At 43.4% G+C, this 25,081-nt stretch overlaps 1 protein-coding gene across 1 annotated transcript; it reads right to left on the bottom strand.

Moving 5' to 3' along the window:
• Window positions 1–20,234: 20,234 nt before the first annotated feature.
• On the bottom strand, window positions 20,235–22,716 carry LOC145813356 (uncharacterized). The gene is made up of 4 exons (XM_082908649.1): window positions 22,565–22,716; window positions 22,272–22,468; window positions 21,853–22,056; window positions 20,235–20,683 (listed from the first exon to the last, which is right to left on the bottom strand). Exons 1-4 carry the CDS (start codon window positions 22,714–22,716, stop codon window positions 20,235–20,237), a joined length of 1,002 nt encoding a protein of 333 aa, XP_082764775.1.
• Between the last annotated feature and the right edge of the window lie 2,365 nt (window positions 22,717–25,081).

Genomic DNA, 25,081 nt, shown 5'->3' with positions numbered 1-25,081 from the left:
GGTCTACGCAACTAATGGAATTGATTACAAATATGCGGTCTACGCAAGCAAAACATGCGGTCTACGCAAGTAATGAATTTGATTGCAAACATGCGGTCTATGCAAGCAAAACATGCGGTCTACGTAAGTAATGAAATTGAACAAACATGCGGTCTACGCAAGCAAAACATGCGGTCTACGCAAGTAATGACATGTGGTCTACGCAAGTAATGAATTTGATTACAAACATGCGGTCTACGCAGGCAAAACATGCGGTCTACGTAAGTAATGAAATTGAACAAACATGCGGTCTACGCAAGCAAAACATGCGGTCTACGCAAGTAATGAATTTGATTGCAAACATGCGGTCTACGCAAGCAAAACATGCGGTCTACGCAAGTAATGACAAGCGGTCTACGCAAGTAATGAATTTGATTACAAACATGCGGTCTACGCAGGCAAAACATGCGGTCTACGCAAGTAATGAAATTGAACAAACATGCGGTCTACCCAAGTAATGAATTTGAACAAACATACGGTCTACGCAAGCAAAACATGCGGTCTACGCAAGTAATGAAATTGAACAATCATGCGGTCTACGCAAGCAAAACATGCGGTCTACGCAAGCAATGAAATTGAATGCAAACATGCGGTCTACGCAAGTCATGAATTTGAACAAACATGCGGTCTACGCAAGTTATGAAATTGATTGAATGTATGCAAAATGCAATGAGATGCGCAAAACCGCGCTATGCGTTTTAGACAACGCGAGCGCACAAGACAGTGCGATTGATATGCGATACGCATGGGGCAACTTTTGAGTTTTGTAAAAGCCAAAAGGATATGAAAAGGATACACCTCGCACGAATTCGAGTGCCACGCACAGAAGACATGACCCGAGGTCAAAACGGAGGCCGGTTGAGCGTCGGAAATGCACTGTTTTGCACTGTTTTGAGCACTAAAGGCCCTTGACCCCACACATAACTCAAACAAGGGTGTAGGAGGCTCCAAAATCACTGTAGGAGACCACCGGATGTCCACCGGCCATCAAAATGCATCACCGGCCATCCATCGGCCATCATACAATTTCCATCGGCACAATGTTTTGCCGACCGGCAAAGAGTGTGGCCGACCGGCAAAAAGTCCCTGCATCGGGGCAGTTTTGACATTTCGGCCGTCGGTCTTTAAATATAGGGCCTCTAGCCCTATATTTCTCACATCCTCTTGCTCGAAAATTGTCTCTCTCTCTCTCTAGAGTGTTTTCATCCTTCGATCTCCTCGTTTTCTTGCGTTCTAGCTCCCATTTCGTTGTTCGATTCGCGATCTCCTTCGCGTTTCGGACATTTTCAACCGAACGAAACTTCATTTCGGTGTTTGTTTTTTGATTTCCGCCACTCAGGGCTTGTTTCCCTCGAGTTTTCCTTGATACTCATACCTTTTCCGTACTCCGGCTTTTCTGGCCTTTTCCGATCCTCTCGGGGTTTGACTTTTTGTTGACTTTTCGCCTTCTTGCCCGGTTTTTGGTCTTCCGGCCATTTTCACATTCTCTTCGAGATGGCGGACGATCTTCCGCAGGGCGGGGCTCCTCCAGAGCTCGAGATGGACCCTGAGGCCGAGCCCTTGCCACTCCGCGTCCGGCCGTTCGATCCGGAGACCTATAGGCCCGTGGTTCACATGATGCTTCCTGATGGACTACGCCAGTTCAGGAGCTTTGATAGGCACGTGCCACCCGAGCTACTACTGCGTGAGCCTACCTCCCACCTGTCCTTCGGTGCTTCCGAGGTAACTTTCCTTCTCTGCTTTACTTTCTGCAATGTAGGATGCAAAACTGCCGTAGCTGGTTATGCTCTTTAACTGCTTAATTCTGATATACTGTATATTGTAGTTGATCGTAAACATACGTGCAACTGATATCTGTTTGAGACTGACACATGCACACATACTGCACTGACCCCGAATCACCCGAACACACGGCGCACATTGTATTTCACCGCATACACATTGGTACCCGGTATGTGCTTGAGTCTGAAAACATGCACGCATGCTACGTTTGCACTGAACCATTCGAACACACTGACGCATCACACGTTGTAGTTCACTGTAAGCACACCGGTACCCGGTATTTGTTTGAATCCGTTAAAACTTGCACGCATGCTACATCTGCCCTGAACCACCCAAACACGCTGACACATCACACGTTGTAGTTCATTGTATGCTTCTTAGAATTGCATTTTGAATATTGCCTTGCAATTGTTGTTTTTGATTACAGGGGGATTCCCATACCATCCGCGGGTATGGGAATACCGTTGCTCGGGACTGGTACCTAGAGCTGCCAGACGCGGTTTGTGACATCGTCGACGAGGCCGGTTTTGGCATCTTCTGCAGGGGGCTCTCTCGACTGACTACTTGCTGGCCCCTGCTTGCTGCTCTAGTGGAGAGGTGGTGGGATACCACCAACTCCTTCCACTTCTCCGTCGCAGGGGACATGACGATGACCCCTTATGACTTCTCGATGCTTACCGGTATTGGGGTAGGGGGTGATCCGATCCCCTTCGACACCGATATGGATGAGTGGGACGCTGCCCAGCTGTACCTGCTCGGCACTCAGCCTCCCCTCGCTCGAGCAGGGTTTGTTAGGTACTCTTGGTTTGAGAGCCATTTCCGGATCCAGCCGGCCTTGGCGGAGGAGGCGCAGATGTCCCCGGAGGAGGTGGACCAGTATGCGCGGGACTTCATCATGTTCCTCTTCGGGACGACTCTCTTCGCCGATCGAGCGAACACCGTGCCCTTATGCCTGTTGAGCGCGCTGGTGGACGTCAGGCGGATCCGCCATTATGGCTGGGGTGGCGCCGCTCTGGCCACTTTGTACGGTTATATGAGCTCTTCTTCTCGCCTCAGCAGACAGCTTCTCGGTGGCTACTGGCGAGCCTGGGAGGTACGTCCTCTTCCCTTTTTACATTTCTGCTTCCTGTTTTCTGTATTCTGCACACTGCATATATACTGTACACTACCCCATACTGACTGTACACTGCACACCCGGCACACATATACTCTGCTTTACACTGACTGCACACTCTGCACAATACACTGCACAACACACGGTTCTGCCATTTCTGCTTTATTCTGTATTTTGCCTTATCTGACAGTCATACTGATATCTATTCTGCAGTTGTAGGTGTATGCCTACTTTCCTAGGCTTGCCCCAGTACCCGATGAGGAGATCCCACTCGGCGTCCCCTTTTCTCATCGCTTTGATGTGCGATGCGTGCGGAGACCACGGGAGTCTCTTATTTTCTTCCGCCGATACTTCGACACCATCACCGCCGCGGAGGTATGTTCAACCTTAGAGTTCTTTTTTTTTTGGCTTTGCTTCACTTAGCACTGTATGTTTTCAATAACGGTAGATAATAAACTGCATTTCATTTTTAGATCACCTGGCAGCCTGGGCTCCGTTGCCAGCCGTGGTGAGGGATCACTATGAGGGCGCAGGGGAGACTGCCCGTTGTCGGATTCTGTTGGAGGGCCCAGTCTGTCGGGCTTGGTACCTGGGCGAGTGTTTCTTGCGTCAGACCCTACGTTTACCGGAGTAGATAGTGCCGGGTCCACCTCCTGCCCCTATGAGAGATACCGAGAGGTTCGCCGCCCAAGAGATGAGGGATTACACCGTCGGCTGGGGTGCAGAGCATCACAGAGGCGAGGGCGACTATGCAGAGTACGTCCGGACCTACATTATGCAACCCTTGAGCGGTGGTCGCCGAGCTGAGGGGGAGAGGCCAGCGGCGCCGGCAGCTGGAGCGAGAGCTGGGGCTGGAGCAGGCACATCGAGGAGGGCTCGAGTGCATGGCAAGAGTGGAGCTCGGGGGGGACGGGGGACTGGCTGGCCCGCCCTGCCCACTGTACTGTCATATAGAGGTTAGGATGGGGCGACCTACCAGATCCCCTTTGCTCCTCCCCCGGCTGATCATGAGTTAGCCGGTATCCCTGACTTGCCTCCGGTATGTATTACTTCATTTTGCATCTTGCATTGGTATTTCATTTCAGTTTATTTGATATTCCGCAGAACACTGATGTATCTTATACTCTTCCAGGCGTCCTCCGAGTACACCCGGCAGTTCGTGGAGTTGAATGCCTCCATGATGGGGATGCTACAGCAGACCTTTGACCTCCTGGCCCTCTATAGTATTCCGGTATGCCCCTCTGACGACGGTCTCAAACCATTCATAAGATGATTCACGTAATCTGATGCACGACACAACACCTGATACACTGATCTCACAGCATCTGATACACTGCATACACTGCATTTATACACTGTACTCTGCACTGACAAACTGCCCACGGCATTTACACACTGTATACTGTATTCTGCACTGATAAACTGCTCACGGCATTCTCACACTGTACACTGCATTCTGCACTGATACACTGCTCACAATATTCTGATGTATTTGCCTTTTGTGCTTTTCAGCCTCCCTTCCAGATTCCTCTGGTGGGTGGTGCTCCGGCTGGGCCCTCTATTCCTGCTCGAGGAGGGCGTGGAGACGCTGTACGTCCCCGTACCAGGGGGGGCGTGTTCATGTCGGGAGTAGCTCTTGGGCGCCAACCCCTGACGGCGACGATGATGATGATGACGAGTCCGAGGCAGAGGCAGAGGGCGGGTTATCTGAAGAGGCTGGAGACGACTCAGACTCAGGCTCAGATGGCGATACTGATGATGATGCCCCTGGACCTTCATCCAAGAAGAGGGTGAGGACAGACCCCCGGGCCTGAGACTACTGATGATGATCCAGATTGCTGCTTTTCTTCCTTTTGTACTCTTTTTTTTTTCTCTTTTTTTTGCTCCCCCTTTTTTTTTCTTTACTGGTAGTTAGATCACCTTGTACTGCCGCAGGCAGATTTTTGTTTTCAAAGCTTGTGTATTTGAAAAGATGGTGAAATGAAACAGGCTTTTTACTTGAAAAAGTGTTTACATCCGCATATCTTTACATTTCATACTTTGCACTGCATCACACCATATTACACCTTAATGTAAATGAAATTGACTGGTTGTCTGAAAATTGAACACTTGCACTGTAATAATCAAATAACTAAACAGCCAACAGCAAAATAACCCAAGCAACCCACTGCCTGATTCTGGACACATAGCCCTTACTCTACTGGGGATTAATCTGCACACAGCCCGTAACACAGCATTTGGTTCATTTTGCACATAGCAAATCCTGAACAAACAGCCCAATCTGACAAGATGGACTACGGAGGTGAAACCAGCTGGAGTTGAAACACGCTCAGATGCCCCAATTTTTTTGTTCTTTTGCTCCGCACAGATGTAGAGAATGGCACAGCACTCTGAGCATAAACGATTTTCGAAATTAAATAAGGGTTTTCAACCGGGGTATCGAGCCTACAACTGAACACAGCGGGGAGGACTCAAACAAAAGGATACACGACCTAAACACAACGAGACACGCTCAGAAGAAACCTAAAACAAAGGTTGAGGTAAACAAAACAAAAGACACGACATACAGCCGCGTTGACGACGACGGGGGACCTCAGATCACGAGGAGCCAGTTTCTCTGGGTATTGTTTCCCACCCTTTTCTCATTTGTGATTCTCACATCACTCTGGCACTCAAGCTCGGTTTTTCTCTCAAAACCCTTTGGCTCGCTTTTCTTCTCAACTTACACCTCTCTATTCTTTATTCTCTCATTTTTCGTCCCTCCCCAAGGTGATTGATGGGTGAATAGGAAGTTGCGGGTTCATGCCCGATGCCATTAGCTCACAGCTATTTCTTCTGGTGGGTAGAGTGCCCTCCTGGCAAGTATGTTGACGACGGGGGAAGGACAGAACACCTGACTCAACTGTGCCCCTAGTTCATCATTTTGACCATTTTTTTCGTTTTGGTTTTCAACTAAAACGGTTTTGATCAAGATGAGAGTCGGATTGACGTACTTGTTCAATTTTTGATTTGAAAACCATGCAAGTCAGGCTGTAAGCACTGAAAATTTTCCTTTTTGGGTCCAAGAAAATGGTCCAGTTTTGGAAAATGGAATAGTTTTGGAGAAAACAGTCAACCTTAGTAAAAATTTTCAAAAACTATTTTACAAACAGTCAATGCTCAACGAGCGTGGAACTTACTCTTTGAGATGCGCAACCTCGGATCGGAGGCGATGGAAAATTGCCCCTGGCTTGAAAGGGGTGGATGGCAACGGAAAGTTGCCCCTTGTTTGGATGATGCCGCAGCAGTCCGCAAGCAGTCTTCATTGGTGGTGGTCGAATTCTTGGACATTGAGATGACGAAGACGGTCATAACAAATATATGGACACAATCACCTTGGAAGGTGTTGGCGAGTAGACTTTGGGATGAACTCGAAACCACTGTATGGACCGAGACGCTATGAAAGCGTTGGGGGCTGGACTTCACGATGAAGTTGCCTACGTATCCCAAACATGGGAATCAAGCCTTACGTAGTTCCGGTTAAGGTACACTCGGGTATTTTAACCTTCACTTTTCAGGCTCTAACTTTTGCCAAGGTGCCCGATGCGGGTTTTCGACCTCGCGAGCTTCTTTTCATTTTCCTTTTTTTTTTTTGTTCATTTCTTTTTATTTTTCTTTTTTGCATTTTTTCTTTTCTTTTCTTTTCTTTTCTTTTTTTTTTGTATTTTTTACTTTTTACTTTTTTTTTGTATTTTTCTCTTGTTCTAACTTTTGCCTGGGTCGCCCTTCTGGGTTTTCGGCCTAGCGAGCCTCTCAAAGGGTAAAAGTGTAACAAGTCCATGTTGAATGGTTTTTGAAGTTGAAGCCTCTCTGTATCTAGGAGAACGGCTGTTGCAATGATTTATAGGAGAATCCATCATGGCTGCTCCACGAGCTTCTTCTGGTGAGATCTACTCATTTTGATTCGGCTTTGGTGCCTCCTGCTCGAGGGCTGCTTCAAAACTGGCCACACGGGCCTCCACCGACAGTTGATCGTTGAATGTTCCGAATGAGTTCGAGGTTCAAAACAAACAGGTCGAATCTTGAGGTTAAGAGTGATCCTAGGCTGCACAATCTCAAGAACGATTCCACACAGGTCTTCACAGGGCCACACAAAACATTTGTTTTTGAAAGTTTTTAAGAAAGCGACAAATCGCTCGCGCTGAAGATAGTGTGGAACCAATCTGGATCAAGCCAGGGTCCTTCCCAGTACTCACGCTGACAAGCATGGTTTCATTCATTAAGGGCTTAGCATGCTTCTCTTTCTCTCAAATTGATCAAAGTTTTGCAAAACCAGAGGAATTCCTTCCTCTACGTTTTTATCACCGCAGTGTTCAAAAGGTTTTTGAAAAACTTAGGCTAATGCAATGAGTTTGGCGCGCAAGAGAGCAGACGAGATGTACTGTCAGCCCATTCAAGTCCTCTGGCACAACTAACTTATACTGGAAGCAAGCATGAAAATGAGATCACCACAGCTGTTTCATTCAGATTTGTTGGTATAACTGGCCCCTCGGCAGAAACAGACTTAAAAAACAAAAACGGGTAATTACAAGACAAAACGGTGTTCGAGGCAACAACCTCGGAATCACCTGGTATTGTATACAAAGGGGACTGACTCGCTACAACAAGACAGACCTTTAAGCAAAAAGACTGACTCAAGACAAAGAGACAGGCTCGAAACAAAAGACTGACTTGATACCCAGGCCAGAATTTACAAAGCTAGCGTTCACTGATGCTCAAAAATGCGTGCCAGATGCCACATCCAAAATATACCGAATGCCGCCCGCAGGTGGTTCACTTTCTGATTACATACTTGCAGTATCTGTGTCCTCAAAATCCAATAACTGGGTGGTAACGGACTTGGCTGAGGTGGGCGGGAGGATAACCTCATTGTCAATCAAATCTTGCACCTCATGACGGAGGCGGAAACAATTGTCGGTTGCATGGCCTGTTTGCTGGTGGTATGCGTAGTACTGAACAGCATCATGCGTAGCAGGGAGATTCTTCAGGAGAGGCCGAGGCTCCAAGGGTTTAAGGTGCCCCCTCTCGGTAAGGATCTGAAGTGCCTTAGATAGAGGCATGTAGAGAGCATGAAAGACCCTACGCCCTCGGGGCAGGTATTTTGAAGTCTGAGCGTTCTTACTAAACGCACAAGCAAAAGGGTCGGCAGGCACCACCTTGGCTTTCTGATCTTTCCCGGGTGCAGGGCTGGGAATAGGAGGAACTATTCTGGCATGACGGGGCCTATCCCGATTTTCTGACTGACTTGAACTACCCTCAGGTGCAGTGGGGAAAGCATCCTCCACAGTTTTTGCCACAACTGCGGATATCTGTTGCTTGTTTATCCCCCCGGCTTTCAAAGCCTCGACTGCCCGCAGCAGTTGTTCAATAGGATCGGCATCTGCCTTCACTTTGTCTTTTCCTCTAGCCTCTGCCTGATCGAGGGTTTGGGTTGATGTTGATATGTCATTACCATAGCTGGAGGCCATCTCCGGTTGGCTAAGTTCGATCACAATTCGCCCCAACAACGGGGGCTCCTGGGGCACAAAACTCCCAGCATATGGTGCGGCTGGAGGTGAAGCTGACATTCCGTAGGCGAGATCCGCCACAGACCTCTGGAGATCACCTATCATCCCCATTAGTTCAAATGTAGTAGGCTCGCGAGCCTGGTATAGCTGGGGGGCCCAGACCGGGTGCGCAACAGGCGACCTGGGTGGATGTGGCATATCAATATTGGTCTCACTTTGTAGAGTGATCCCTTGATCTAATGCAGCTGTCATAACTACGATCTCTTCCGAATTCTACGTCATCATAAGTCTTGCCTCAGCAAGGGGGAACACTAGCTATTCTGTACCAGCTGTCTGAACTGAAAGAGACAACAAGCAGCATTTCAGCCCAAATGGATCAAACACGGGTGTAGCCGAACAACTGCACTCTACTACTGATCACTGTTCCCCAGAATCACTGTTCCCAAAACTGAACTGGATACCCGCAGATAACTGATCTCTCAACAACACTGATACTGGTGCCCTCGGGCCTGATACTCAAACTTGCAAACTGATATGTACGTTCCCTGTAGAGATACACTCTAAAGCACATAGCAGATAAGTGAGAGCCAAAACACCCCTATGTTGGGGTAGGGTTTCCCTGTCCTATTTTGTCAGGAGCTAGGGTTCCACTATGCACGCAGCAGTTTTCAAACAACCTAACATCGGGTAAGCAACCTGTCCTAGCTTGGAATGGTCACTATGGATCCGAATATGCACTAGGTCGAATGGTCGAAAAGGGTGCCATGGTAAAAACTGGGGTTTGTATTCCCATACTGTCAGAGCCCATAACCGGTCAGCCTTATGGTCATGTCTTGACAAGACAAGCCTCCGGCAAACCGTTCAGGAATGGCAGATGGCAAACACGGTGTCCTAGGCGCACTAATCAAAACAGGATATCACGAGTTCGAGTCAAGCTCTCTAAAATCCCCAGCGGAGTCACCAGAAACTGTAGACGCGCCCGCGTGGGGGGCCCTCGCTACAGTTCGGACTCGATTTGTGTCACGATTCTTAATCTGAACCAAAGAGTCCAAATTTGGCAAATCGTTTTGAGAAACAGATTTTTGAAAAGAAGTGCCAAACATGGACTGCTTTAAAATGGGAGAATTTAGGAAACCCTGACTCGGTGTCAAAGGCTACGTGTCCGTCATCACCAAAGTTGCCTCAGCTCGGGAGCTAGGGTACGATTGGGGAAGGTCAGCTATGAGCACCCCCTCTCGCCCGATCTGAAGATCGGCCTCTACTAACCGTGACATCCGTTTTTGAAAACGTGATGTGTTCTTATTCCATTTATTAGCCTAGCATTACTATGTTATGCGCACAGCAAACAAGTATAGACTAGATTGCCTAATTTGGAAATAAGCATTGCATATCCGTTTGTCTTAAAAAGTACTTTGGAATTTGCTACTTGCAAGTAGGCTAAAATACGGATTTCAACGAGTTTTTCCAACTCAGACAATCCAACCTTCACCCACAGGCATTCAAATAGTTTATCACATAAGCATCTAGCCACATGGTAAGCATGCTGTTATGATAGCATTCACACGCATGCGATATGCTAAAGCATGAAAATACTTACATCATACTCCGTGCCAAAACAATAAACTAGTTAGCCAACATGCATGGTCCTAGTCCATGTTTAAATGCCTAATGCAACGCATACAGAATGTTCCCAGAGTAGGCTCGGCTAGTCTATGAATGACATGTGAAAATGCACAGGTAGCATGTATTCAAGTTAGCTTTGAAATACTAATGCAGTTAGCATGATGCGCCGAGCCCGGTGCATGCAATACTGATGAATGATGCACGCATGCATAGCATAAGGTATGCTAAATTAAACATGTCCTATTACTAACCATCAAAGCAGGTAAGTAAAAGGGAAGAAAGAAGTGGGGATTGGAAGACATGCACACACACGCACCCACACTTATTACAGATTCGCCCTCGCTTGGAGGGACCAAATAAATATTACAGATAATTAACCTACAAGATAATTAATTATTACAAATCACCTAATTAATTAACAAATTAACTAAGCATAAGAAAAGCAATAACAGGGGCCTCAGGAAGAGGGTTCGATGCGCGCGTGCTCGGTCCTGCTCGGAAGTGCACTGCCATGCGCAAGCTGCCTCTGTTTTCCCTGCTATACTCCTCTGAAGGCTGCCAAAGTCTCAGGATTGCTTCCCTGGACATTGGGAGACACCACCGGCTGAGTAGAATGGCCACCGGCAGTGGTATGTGATCACCGGCAATCGGTGAAGCTATCGGCCCATGAAGGATTGCCGGTCGGCACTCTATTCAGTCGATCGGCAGAAAGTGCCTGCCGAACCTATTTGACAGCAGCAGAGGACAGGACTTTGCATGGCAATGCAATTCAAGCAATGTATGCACCTACCAAGCCCCTTTTCATGTATATGACTCAAAGGGACATGGTCCTTGGTTCTCGGCCCACCAATCGCACATTTCAATGCGTGATGGTCCAAAAGACCAAGCGTGCACGTTTTGATGTCAAATGCAACGCAAACCAACAAACCAAAGCCCAATTCCTATCACTAGATCAAGGAACAAGACATGCATACTAGATGCAATGTAACCTAGGCATGCGAGCTAAGGATGCAACATGGGAATGCAAGATGTACATACGAGCATGCAAAGAAACATGCAAGATAAGCATACAAGCAAGCAAAGGATGGACTTAAGCATGATTTAGGCAGCTCCAATTAGGCCCAAAAATAGTGGCCAAAGTGCCCAAAATGAAGGACTAAACACACATACACACATGCACATGTTAAAGGGCTAACACTCAAGCATAAAAGGGCAACTCTCAAGCACACTTGAAAGAGGCATAACATGGACTAATGGCATGCAAGGTAAGCATTGAAAATCATGTTACAAAAGGTGCTAAGCCAATTAAACAAGATAAACAAGACATGCAAATAAAGCCAAAAACCCAAGACAAGCCAAGAGGCTTAAACCAAGACTAAGTCAACCAAGCCTCACAAGGCTAAGAGGACTTAAAATAGGTCTAAGGCAAGCCTAGACAACACCCAAGGGACACCTAGATGGCATCTAAGTGGCTCAAATTCAAAAGCATGCACAATGACCAAAACATGGAGCATGCAAGACAAGCTTTCAAAGCTTCAAAGAGGCATCCAAGGCAAGCATACAAGCATGTTAAAGGGACTGAAATAACATGGCAAATGGTCCCAACCCATTGAATTAAGGCAAGGATGCATACTATACATTCACACACTTAAGGCCAACAAGCCAAAAATGCAAAGGGGCTATACTAAGCATGCCATGGCTGACCGAAATGACTAAGGACAGACCTCTAACATGGCAAAATAAGCACAAAAGCTTCACAAATCTAGACCTAAAACATGCTTGAACAATGGTTTACAACCTAAGGCATGTTAAGGCTTAAACATGGCATTACAAGGTAGGTATGCCAAGCATGCATGGTGTACCAAAACCAACAAAAAACAGAGGCATATTATGACATAATAAGCACAAAAAACAACTAAGGCATGGTCAACAAGAGCCTAAGCTAGGTGCTCCCTCAAGAGGCCAAAAATGGTCCTTTTCAAGGACAACTAGGAGAGGGGGTGACCCTCTCCTTCTTGGAACTTCAAAGAACCATCCTTACCACTGAAATCCCTCAAGATTTCAGTGGTGAGGAGGCCCAAACACCAAAGTCCCGGAGCTCACTCAAAATGGCACAAAATGGAGCCTCTCAAGGCTTAAGAGGGGCCAAACACCTCCAAACCACAAAATACTCTGAATAAACTATTTAGAGGGCTTAAAAACTGAACTTTTTTATATTATACACCAAGCTCAAAAACATTTCTAAGATAGGAAAAAATAGTATGCAAAAATGGGGAATAAAGGGACATACTTCTTACCCTTGAAGACCCTCTTCAAAAATGGTGGACCAGCTGCTTCCTTGAGCTTAAACCAGCCCCAAAACTCTGAAAACAATCCCTTAGAACCTCAATAGCCAAGGGAAGGTGTAATGGTAGGTGTTTGTTTGCAATACTATGAACAAATACACCTAGAACACTCAAGAGAGAGAGAGATATAGAGATAGAATATATATAAGATCTAACCCTAGAACCAGAGCTTCTAACAATGTTTTTCTCTCTAAAATGTCTAACCCTAAGGCCAAGAGAGGAGGGTTCCTCTTATAGAGAAGCCAATCTTGTAAAGCTTACTCAAGAAGCTAACAAGGAAGCCTATGGAGGGGAACAAAATGCAAGCCAGCTGTATTAAAATATCTGCAAAAGCAGATGAACAGTAGTCGGCTGCTCAAAATTTCCATTTTGACAAAATGGACTGCCGACCAGCAACAAAGAATGCTGACCGGCAATATACATTGCCGATGGCAACAAAATACCAGCCGGTGGCCTCTGGCCATGGCCGGTGATGTGTGGGGATGCCTCACAAGGCATTCCCTGCCCCTCCAAGGCAAAACACAAGTGTTTGGTGCAAAACCAGACACTAAACAGTCGAGTTCGGAGATCCTGAGGCAAAGCGCGTAGCCGAGACCTCCGGGAACTCCAAACGAACACAAACATAGATGATCACCGGGTGTTCAAACGGTGACGTCCAAGTCTTGAGGACAGTCAAAAATGGGGTGTCTACACATTAGGCTTTTGAGGAGGTGCTATTACTTTGTTGTCAATGAGATCCTAAATCTCATGACGGAGTCTAAAGCATAGGTTGGTATCATGACCATGCTGCTGGTGAAAAGCGCAGTACTTGGCCGGGTTTTGTGTAGGAGTGAGGGGATTAGGCAATGGGTGCAGCTCTAGTGACTTCAGATGTCCCTTTCTAATTAGGACCCTCAAGGCCACAGATAGAGACATGTAGAGTGGGGTGAAAACCTTTTGGCGTCGGGGTTGGTGTTTTGCAGGTTGTGAGGTGGTTTCGGATGTACCAGCAAAAGGGGTGGTTGTTTTCGGTGTGGTGGTGACCATACCAACATCAAAAGTTCTTGCAGCTGTATTACTACTCGTAGCCGCATTTGAACTGCGTGTAAAAGCCCTCTTGGGCTGCACTTTCTCATGGTCAATCAGACCCTGTTTCATCGCATCCTCTATCTACACCCCTATTTCATAGAGGTCGGCAAATGTAGGCAGGGGTAAGACTATCATCTTTTGTAGCAGCCTCGGTTGCAGATTACGGATGACCATTCATATTTGGTCCTTTTTCGCTGGTCGGGTGGTTATCATGGAGGCCTTGGCCTTCCACCGAGTGACGAAATCGGAGAAGCCCTCCTTCGGCTCTTGATAAGTTGCTTCGAGATCACGAGTTGTGCCTCGATTTGAGTGTTATACGAAAATTGGGCAACAAAGGCCTCAGCCATCTCTTCTCAGCTCCTCTTCACGGAATCTTCCAGTTTAGCATACAAAATGGCCGCGATACCCGATAGGGTCCGGCCGAAGAGGGATAACTTCTGCAGTCTAGTCAGGCCCCTCAGCCGTAGAATATCTGAAAATAGCCGCAAGTGGACTATGGGATCACCCGAGCCATTGAAGCGATCTATATGTGGTATTTTAAATCTATCCGACAATGTCACTGCCGAATCTGTATAACCGTCCTCTATATCTGGGATCGAATTGACACCCTGAGCTTGTTTGAAAAGCTTCTCGAGCTTGCTCACTCTTAACACTGTAGGGTCGACCTCAAACTCAAACGGTTCCTCCATTGGGTAGACCGGTGCTTTGGAAGTCTGGGGTGGAATCAGATCCACTGGGATGTCCGCATTTTCCTGGACATTGGCTGTAGGAGCAGGAGCTCTGGGTACTAGAATATCTGTACGAGGTGGATAGGATACAGAAGCTGTTGCTTGCTGCGGTTGTTGTTGCTGTAGCCTAGCAATCAATTCAGCCTGCTGGGCTACAATCTCCGTTTGGTGAGTGGTAACTTCCACTTGGCGAACAGCGTCCAGCTGCATGGCCTCGATGGTTTGTTGAACCTGGCGCATCATAGCCTCCATGTTGACTAAGGGGTGCTAATCTATCAGAACTTGTGTGTAGTTTCTTTCTAATGTGGAAGCAGATGACTGGGTTTGACTGAGAACGGGCGAAGTAGTCAGTAACTGCTGAATTGCCGACTGCTGAACCGGTAAGCTATGCCTAACTCTCCTTCGTTTGGTAACCAGGGGTAGCGAAGTAAACACTGGTTGTCCTCTAATAAGATCCTCAAATTGGCAAATCCTCCTTACTCTAGTCCAGAGTGCTCAGGGGGTAACTGCCTCATCTGAAGCAATTGTGAAACACTACCTTGCAAAAAGAAAAAAAAAAAAAAAAAAAGCAAAAGAAACAAAAATCAAAAAATGCAAAGCACCTCAGCTTAGACAGAGACAACACATGGTTGAAATCATAAGCTGGACAATCTGTACTCAAACACTGATTTCTGTCTCAAAACTGATACCCTCAAACTGATACCCAGACTTGCAACTGATACATACATTCCTGCAGAGTTTCACTCTAAAAGCACGTATCAAGCAAGTGAAATCCAAAAACACCCCTATGGTGGGGTGGGGTAGGGTTACCCTGTCCTAATTTCGTCAAGAACTAGGGATTCGCTACGCAAGCAAGCGATTTCAAATAAACCTACATTTAGGTGAGCAATTTTTCTTAGTTTCGAATAGTCTCTATTGCTTTCGATATGCAACTAGGTGGAAAGGTCAAAAAGGGTACCTCAGCAAGACTACCTAATATACCTCTCGCTCCTAACACCGAGAAGTGAAAGGAGGATCAAATGGTACAACGATAGTCCAGAACCAAGGCTTGTGTTCCCATCGTGGCAAAGCCTATAATCGGTCAGCCTTATGGCAAGCTTTTCCAAGCAAGCCTCCGACAAACCATTTAGGAATAGCAGATGGCAAACACTGTGACGTAGGCGCACCGATGCAAATGCAATGCAATGCAAAGAAACACATAAGTGTAAATAAAATGACATACATAAGTTCGAGTCAAGTTCTCTAAGTCCCTAGCAGAGTCGCCAGAAACTGTAGCTCGACTTTTTCGCGCCCCCTTTCGAAGAGCTCGAATTGGTCCTACAGTTCGAACTCTTGTCACGGTTCTGAATCTAGTCTCACAAATGCAATGTGAAACTGATAATCACCAAAGAGTCCAATCCAGCAAATCATTTTGGAAAATTGATTTTGAATCAAATAATGCCAAAACTGGACTACTTTGCCAGATTACAGAGTCCCCACCTAAATATTTTATTTTGGGGAAATTTAGGAAACCCTGACTCGTGCCAAAGGCCACATGTCCGTCATAACCAAAGTTGTCTCGGCTCGGCAACTTGGGTACGAGAGGGGAAGGTCCTGAAATGAGCACCCCCGCTTGCCCGATCAAAGATCGGCCTCTGCTATCATGATATGTTGTTTTATAAACCTCATGTGTTCTTATTCCGGTTATTAGCTAACTTTACTACGTGACGCACACGAATAAGTATAGACTAAAATCGCAAGAATTGGAACATTTTAACTCATGTTTGTTTTCAAAAATGGTTTGAATTTGCCACCCTCAAGTGGGCTAAAGCGTGGATTTGCCACCTCAAGTGAGCTTAAAACATGATTTGCCACTTCGCAAAGTGGGCTTAAAACTTACATTCGTTGAATTGTTCCAATCCAAATAACAAAGCCTTCATTCATAGGCATTCATGCAGTTAATCAAGTAAGCACATAGCCTCATGGAAAGCATGCGAAGCATGGCATTTATGGCAATTACACTCATGCAATATGCTAAAGCGTAAAAGCTCACTGAGTACTCCAAGCCAAAACAAAAGCTAGTTAGAAAGATGTATGATCCTAACTATATAGATTTGAACAACATGTGATTTAAACATGTATTCAAAGAAGTGTATTGAAATAACGATGCAGTTTGAATGATGCGCCGAGCCTCGGTGCATGCAAAACAAATGAATGATGTAAACATGCAAGTATAAGTTATGCTAATTGAAAATGATCCCTAATCTAACCATCGAAAGCAATTAAATAACAGGGAGAAAAACGTGGGGTTAGAAGACATGTACACACATACGCACACTTATTACAACATTGCACCCTCGCGAAGGAGGGTTCGAATGAATAAGAGCTAAGCTAAGCTAAGCTAATCAAACTAATCTAATTAAACTAATTAGACTAATTATTACAAATCAAATGAATAACTAGCAAACTAATTACTAATTATTATAACACTTAACTAATTAGCAAACTAGTTAATGTACACTAACTAATCATGCAAAGCACTAAACTACACTGCCACAGCTCTACTTCGGGAAGTGGAAGATGCATTGCTCAGTTTTCACCCCAAAAAGTCCTCCGGTTTGTTCTCGAGAGGCTCTGTTTGCAGGGTTGACCATAATCCAGAACCTTTCTACTCCACCTTACCAAATCAATGCTGAGGATTGCACCAGTGGCATGCCGGCCATGAATGCTTACTGCCGCCATCTGTTCAAGTTTTATTTTGTTCAACATGCTTATCTTGTTCAAGTTTTATTTGTCCAATTTTGTTTACACATTTTACATTACCAAACCATTCTTTAACCCATTAAGTCTAAGGTGAGAGTCCTCTAATGGAAAGAGAGCTTAAGCCACAAGTACCTTGAGCATGAAAGAGGCCTCATGCTATTGGTAATGAACTCCCGAAGGAATTAAACCAATAGGCATGAGGGTCTCAATTCCACACTCAAGCCAACAAGAGGCTCAAAGCCACTTTCAAAACAAAAGGAAGAGTGAAGAATAAAAGGAGATTGCAGAGATTTCAGTGCTGAAATGACATGCAAAATGATACTACAACATGCAAGCAACTCATTTAAAACATGTTTAAAAGCCAAAAACACCAAACTAGTGAAGATCACAACACTATAAGCATGAAATACAAAGCTCTAAAGGTACAAACACTCCAAAATAGTCCTAAAACAGTCTAAGAGGAGTCCTAAAACATGCTTGAAGTAAGCTAAAAAAAGCTAGAATAGGAGGCCAACACATAGCACACAAACTAAACTATTAAGCACAATTGCACTACAAGCATACAAAGCAAGCCTCAAGTGGCCAAACCAGCTCAAAATAGAGCTAAAGCTAGTCAAAAAAGTTTCAAAAACATGCTGAGATTAAGGTACGAAATGCTAGAAAATCATACACACATGTTAGGCTATCTAGGCTTACAAACCAGACACAAGGAAGGGAGGCTACCCCCTCCTATTTTGAACCTCAAAACATAGTTTTTACCACTGAAAATCCCCTAGAATTCAGTGGTTAAAAGAACCAAAAAAATTTGTTTTAGAAAGCTTTGAAAGATGGCACAACAACTTAATAATCAAGCAACAAAAAGAGTGGACTACTCCTAACTCCAATCAAACCTCAAACCACCATTTTAGACCATAAAAATAGAGATTTAAAAGGTCAAAACCAGCCTCAAAATAGTATGCAAAGATGGTAAAACAAGTGTTTAAAATAAGCTTAAAACATAAGTGTTCTACCTCTTGAAGACAAGATACACCTTAAGTACCAAAATCAAGCCAAACCAAGCCAATACCCTCTTCTAGAGCTCAAATAGGACCTCAAGCAATCTCAACTCAATGGTGATCAAGTTTGATCAAGGGCTTATATGCAAAAGTGTAGAGAATTCAAGCTACAAGGCACAAAATATGTAGAGAAAGGATTCTAGAGAGAGAGAGAGAGAGATTTTTTGTCTTCAAAATTTCCAACCCCCACATATGCAAGAGGGGGCCTCTATATATAGAAGATACAAAATCCCCTCAAAGAGATCTAGCCATACACGTGCAAGCAGATGGCTCAATCTGTGCAAACAGCAAGCAGAAAATATTAAAAAATATCTACTGATACATTGGTGGCCGGCTGGCCATCAGTGATGGCCGGCTGGGGCTCATTGATGGTTGCTGGGGCTCATTGATGGCCGGCAAAGCATAAAAAACAACATATTGAAAAGACCTAAACATGGTCAAAAAATGAGACAAAATGGATGCAGGGTTTGGAAAACTCAAACCTGTGACGTTTCGCCGCGGACTTCAAGCGTCCGATGAACAACCAAACTCATCATCGAATGTACCTGCAAGAACATCCAAGTTTTGAGGACGGTCAAAAATGGGGTGTCTACAGTTGCCCCTTTCATTCTGGTCATTCTTCGTATTCCATATTTCCGTCCAGAGCTATCCGATGGTAATGAATCACATGAAACTGATCTCGAAGATAATCCCGCAACATTGACACATGGAACACATTGTGCATTTGCTCAAATCTTGGTGGCAAGGCAACTCTGTAAGCAACTAGACCAAGTCTTTCCAGAATTTGAAACGGTCCAATGTAACGGGGTGATAGTTTACCTTTCTTACCAAATCTTAGTTGGCCTTTCATCGGAATCACATGAACAAATACATGGTCGCCAACCTCATACTCAAGAGGTCTTCTTCAAACATCCGCATAATTCTTCTGTCAGCTTTGTGCTGTCTTGGGCCTTTGTTGGATGATTTAATCTTCTCGGAACTGTCTTGCACAATTTTGAGCCCAAGTAAAGCCCTATCTTCGACCTCTGTCCAACAAATTGGTGATCTACACTTCCTGCCATACAAAACTTTGTATGGTGCCATACCAATGCTGGAGTGGAAGTTGTTGTTGTATGTAAATTTTGCTAGTGGCAAATAATTTTCCAACTTCCCTGAAAATCTAGGGCACACATTCTAAGCATGTCTTCCAAAGTCTGTATGGTCCATTCTAATTGTCCGTCTATCTATGGCTGGAACGTCGTACTGAATTTCAGTTATCTTCCCATTGCTCTCTGCAGGCTTTTCCACAATCTAGATACAAATTTTGGATCTCTATCCGATACAATAGATACCGAAACTCCGTGTAAATGAACAATCTCATCAACGTATATAATAGCTAATCGATAAGCATCAAATGTAGTTCTAATAGATAGAAAATGTGCAGATGTAGTCAGTCTATCAACTACAACCCAAATAGAATCCATACCACTAAGAGTTCAAGGTAGGCCAACAACAAAATCCACGGTCACATGCTCCCACTTCCATTCCAGAATAGGGAAATGTTGAAGTAGACCGCCTGGTTTCTGATGTTCAGCTTTAACTTGCTGACATTAAAGGCACTTGGACAGTTCTTTGCTATTTCCTTCTTCATTTTGGGCCACCAATAGCTTTGCTTTAAGTCTCAATACATTTTGTTGTTACCCAGATGTATAGCAAACATAGACTTGTAAGCTTCGTCTAGGATCCTCTTTTTCAATTCAGGAATGTTTGGGACACATATTCTACTTTAAAACCTCAATACTTCACCATCAATATTGAATTTCGGTTTTGGTTTAGCTTCAAACTCATCGATTATTGTCTTAAGAGCCTCGTCCTCCCTTTGTCTTTGCTTGACTTTAGTAATTATTGCTGGCTCAATAGAAACGGTAGCTATTAACCCAGCTTGTTCATGTAGCACGACTTCAATCTCGGCTTTCTCAAAATCTTGCAAAATTTCTTTTTGTTCAGTGAGTAGACAAGCTAAGTTCCCCATTGATTTTCAATCTCGGCAATGGTATTGGCTTTTCCAGGGTGATATTAAATCAGAAGATCATAATCCTTTATTAGTTCAAGCCATCTCCTTTGTTGCATATTCAGCTCCTTTTGAGTAAAGAAGTATTTAGGATTTTGTGATCCGTGTAAACTTCACATTTCGCCCCATACAGGTAGTGCTGCTAAATTTTCAAAGTAAACACCACTGGGACTAGTTCCAAGTCATGTGTTGCGTAGTTCTTTTCATGCAGTCTCAATTGACGAGAGGTATAGGCGATCACCCTTCCATTTTGCATTAGTACACAACCCAAACCTTTATAAGAAACATCACTATACATCACAAAGTTTTCCATATCTGAGGGCAATGTCAAAATTGGTGCAGTGGTTAGTCTTGTCTTTAATTCCTGAAAGGTAGACTCTTTTTCATCAGTCCACTCAAATAGTTGTCCTTTGCGTGTGAGTTGGGTAAGTGGAACAGCTATTTTCGAAAAATCCTTTACAAACCATCTGTAATACCCAGCCAGGCCCATGAAACTGCGAACTTCTGTTACATTCATTGAAGTAGGCCAATTCACAATTGCCTCTATCTTCTGTGGATCTACTGAAATCCCCTCTTTGTTGATAACATTCCCTAAGAAAATAACTTCATCCAACCAAAATTCACATTTCTTTAGTTTGGCAAATAATTTATTTTCTCTAAGTGTTTACAAGACAACTCTCAAGTGGTATTCATGTTCAAGTCTACTCTTTGAATATATCAAGATATCATCAATAAAAACCACAACAAAATCATCAAGGTAAGTCTTAAAAATTCGGTTCATTAGGTATTAGTCACCCTAAATGGCACAACAAGAAATTCATAATGGTCATACCTTGTCCGAAACACAGTTTTCTCAACATCCTCTGCTTTTACCTTCAACTGGTGGTACCCAGATCTTAAATTAATTTTGGAAAACACTTGTGATCCCTGCAACTGGTCAAACAAGTCACCAATACGAGGTAAGGGATATTTATTCTTTATTGTCACATTGTTCAGTTCTCGATAGTCAATACACAGGCGTAAGGTTTCATCTATCTTTTTCACAAATAACACCGATGCACCCCACAGTGAAGTGCTCGGTCAAATAAACCCTCTGTCCAATAGGTCTTGCAACTGTTCTTTCAATTCTTTCATCTTAATAGTGGCCATTCTGTAAGGGGTTTCTGAGATAGGCTGTGTTCTTAGCACAACACCAATAGTAAACTCTGTCTCCCTATCAACCAATTCTCCTAGCAATTCATCTGAGAATACATCTGGAAATTCGCTTACAATAGCGATATTGTCCAATTCAACATTCACAGATTATTCAGACATTACACAACATAGATAACATTGACACCCCTTCCTAATCAATTTACATGCTTTCATTGCGGATATCAAATACGATGGAGGTACTACCCCGTTACCCATAAACACAATTTCTTCCTGTCCTGGTGGTCCAAATATAACTTGTTTCATTACACAATCGATGATGTCATAGTATTTAGATAACTAGTTCATGCCTAGAATTACATCAAAATGTCTAATGTCCGGAGGTAACAGATCCACATACAAAGTAGCATTCCCGACACGCATATCACAAAATCGACACATAGATGTACACAACACAAATTCCCCGGATGGAACAGATACACATAACAAATATGGCAATGATTCTAAAGGTCTACTCAATCTAGATGCAAATGCATATGTTACAAAGGATTGCGTTGATCCAGAGTCAATTAACACAAACGCATCCTGATTACATATAGAGATAGTACCTGAAACAACAGCTTCTGCGTTCCGTGTATCGCCCGAAACAAGTGCAAAGACTCTTCCCTGTCTCATGATGTCTTTTGTTGTAGCAACCTTCATGGTATTTCCTGGTTTTGAGACCGATTCAGTTGAACTAGCAGCCATTTTTCCACTGACTTGGTTGCAATCCCTTGCCATATGCCCCACTTTTCCACACTTAAAACAGGCCCCTGAAAGACAGTAAGAAACCCCATGGTGTCTTTTACCACATTGGCTACACATCGAGAATGTATCTCGAGAAGAATTTGAAGTACTCAAGGATCTCGTATTCTGCCTCTTTGAAAGTCTTTTCTTCGAAAAGAAGCCTTGCCTCTTACTTTTCCAATCAGTTGATGGTTTGTTCTGTCTGGCTATATTAGCTTCTGATATTATAGCCCGGTCTAACACATTAATATAGGTTTCCAATTTAGCACATTCACCTTGTCAAGAATATCATCTCGAAGGCCTCCTTCAAAGTGTCTAGCTTTCTTATAGTCGGCGTCGACCATGTGTGGTGCAAATCTGGCTAATTCAGTGAACTTAGCCTCATACTCAGCTACTGTCATGCTATTTTGTTTTAGTTCCATGAACTCCGACACTTTCCTGTTGCGAACACATTATGGAAAGTACTTATCGTAGAAAATTTCTAAGAACCGCGCCCAGCCAAGATCTTTATTGTTTTCACATATCAACATCCACCACATTCTTGCTTCATCTTCTAACATAAAGGTGGCCAGCAATACTTTCTGTGTTTCTTGACAAGGAAATACCTCAAACAATTTTTCTATCCCAAGGACCCATACCTCTGCTTTCAGCGGATCCAATCCTCCATGAAACTGTGGCGGTTTCATTTTCTTGAACTCTTTGGTGAGAGTTATTGTCCGGTTATCATTCTGTAGGTCTTGCACAGGCAGTTCCAGAGGTGGAGGCAGAGGGTGTGGCTGTTGCCATTGTTGTTGCCACTGTTGTTGTTGTCTCAATGTTTCTGCCATTTCCTGAATCAATCTTTCCATCATATCCATTCTGGCAGTAGATAACTCCTCTAATTCATCACCTCTTGTTCTCACCATTATCTAATTAAACTTACATTATTCTTTATACAAAAATATTCACAAGTACGCATATACAAAAGAGCATACATATTCAAATAATTCACAATGCAAGTATTACAAAACATATAGCACATAGTCATTCATTTCGAAACATTTAAGCATATTCTCGATGTCTTCAAGTTCATACTTATCACATGAATGTATCCTAGATCTTTTCTAGATGCTTATTGCTCATTAGGAAAAGTGTGTGAGTTATTAACTCGTGATCTGATACCACTCTTTCATGACCCGATCCCATCCCCAAGGATTAAGGCCATAACCGGCCAATAATCATGAGATTATCTACGGCCTCAAACAATTTCAGAAATATTAAAGGGGCCAAAATGGAAGCAAATTTAAAAACTTTGTCTAATGAGTTGTGCTTACATGGTATAGCAAAATCATTCCAAAGGTATTTCATAATAACTCACATATATAAATAGAGTTAACATCTTATATACATCCAGGAACTTTCAGATATGCAGTCAGCCAAACAAAAACTCATATACATAGGTGATCCAACGTGTTCACCAAAATAGGAAAAGAGTAACAAAAGAACAAAAGGGACAAAAACAAAGTCTCGTGCGTGAGACATTTGAGCTGACTCCTAAAAAACTTGAATTCCTCTCATGCATGGTTTTAAAAACCGGACCGGACCGGCCGGTTCAACCTGTTGAACCGGTGACCGGATGGGGTTCCGGTCCGGTCAACCCTCTTAAACCGGCCAATTGAAAAAACCGGGCTATTTTTTGAAAACTGGTGAACCCACCGATTAAACCGGTGAACCGGTCGACCCGGTCATGGGTTGATCGAACCGATCCGGCCCCCTTTTTTTTCTGTTTTTTATTTTCTTTCTTTCTTTATTATTATATATATATATATTATATATAATAAAAATTTAATTGGAAACTCTCTTTTAAGGGTCTCCTCTTGTGAGGAATCCCATTGAGAGTTTGAAATTATTGTGAAAGCTTCCATCTATTTATAAGAAAAAAATTCTTCCAAAAAAACTCAAAAAAATCTATGTGGGATTCAATCAAACTCATTGGAGGGAAACTTAAAATTTTGATATCCCTCCAAAAATTTTGCTTTTCTTTCAATCAAAGTGTTTGAATTAAAATCATATGGAAGGAATATTAAATATTTGATTTCTTCTTCCAAAATTAAAATTAATAATATTTTTAAATATATTTTTATATTTTTTAATAAAAAAAGTATTAAGAGAAATATTTAAGATTATTAAAATTTTTAATTTATAATTTTATTACTTATATTTTATATTTTTTAATAAAAAAAGTATTAAGAGAAATATTTAAGATTATTAAAATTTTTAATTTATAATTTTATTACTTATATTTTTATTTAAATATAATTTTAATATATTTATGACGTCACGGTTCGATTCCGGTTCAACCCGACGGTTGAACCGGTGACCCGTCCACCCGATCATTTTTCCGGTTCACTCACCGGTCCGGTTTTTAAAACATTGCTCTCATGGTCTTCACCGAGGCTGGGTTTGAACGTCTCTTTGCTCACCTACATACACATGAATGAGAATAAGCGAAAGCCCGGTGAATAATATCAAATAAGAAAGTTACATGAATGAAAATTTGTTAACAAACATATCAAACGACCGTAGGCCCATTCATGTTTCTATCTAATACATCAAACGGCCTTAGGCCCAAACGTATCAAACGGCCTTGGGCCCAATTCATTCTTACCAAACGGCCTTAAGCCCAATTTGTTCATGTCAAATGGCCTTTGGCCCAATCATTCATGTCAAAGGCCTTTTTCCCAATCATTTCTATCAAACAGCCTTTGGCCCAATCATTCATGTCAAACGACCCTTGGCCCAATAATTCATGTCGAACGGCCTTTGGCCCAATCATTTCTAGCAAATGGCCTTTAGCCCAATCATTCATGTCAAATGGCCTTTGGCCCAATTATTCATTTCAAATGGCCTTTGGCTCAATTATTCATATCAAACGACCTTTGGCCCAATCATTCATTCAAACGGCCTTTGGCCCAATCATTTGTATAACAAATATCCAATTCAATTTAATAACTCTGCAGAACTCATACATAAGTGAGCATTTGGAAGTAGCATATTTCAATACATTCTTAT

This window comes from Camellia sinensis, chromosome 2 (genome assembly GCF_055761805.1).
Source record: "Camellia sinensis isolate YWXY chromosome 2, ASM5576180v1, whole genome shotgun sequence".
Taxonomy (NCBI): domain Eukaryota; kingdom Viridiplantae; phylum Streptophyta; class Magnoliopsida; order Ericales; family Theaceae; genus Camellia; species Camellia sinensis.
The sequence above is the reverse complement of the archived record's forward strand: the minus strand, read 5'-3'. Positions and strand labels throughout refer to the sequence as shown.

What these genes read in the sequence shown, in the direction of transcription:
- LOC145813356 (XM_082908649.1), bottom strand. Translation starts at nt 22,716, where the DNA reads ATGAAACCGCCACAGTTTCATGGAGGATTGGATCCGCTGAAAGCAGAG. An exon ending in GAAGATGAAGCAAGAATGTG is followed by an intron (nt 22,469 to 22,564) that starts GTGGATGTTGAT and finishes TGTTCGCAACAG; the next exon opens with GAAAGTGTCGGAGTTCATGG. An exon ending in TTGGAAACCTATATTAATGT is followed by an intron (nt 22,057 to 22,271) that starts GTTAGACCGGGC and finishes ACTGTCTTTCAG; the next exon opens with GGGCCTGTTTTAAGTGTGGA.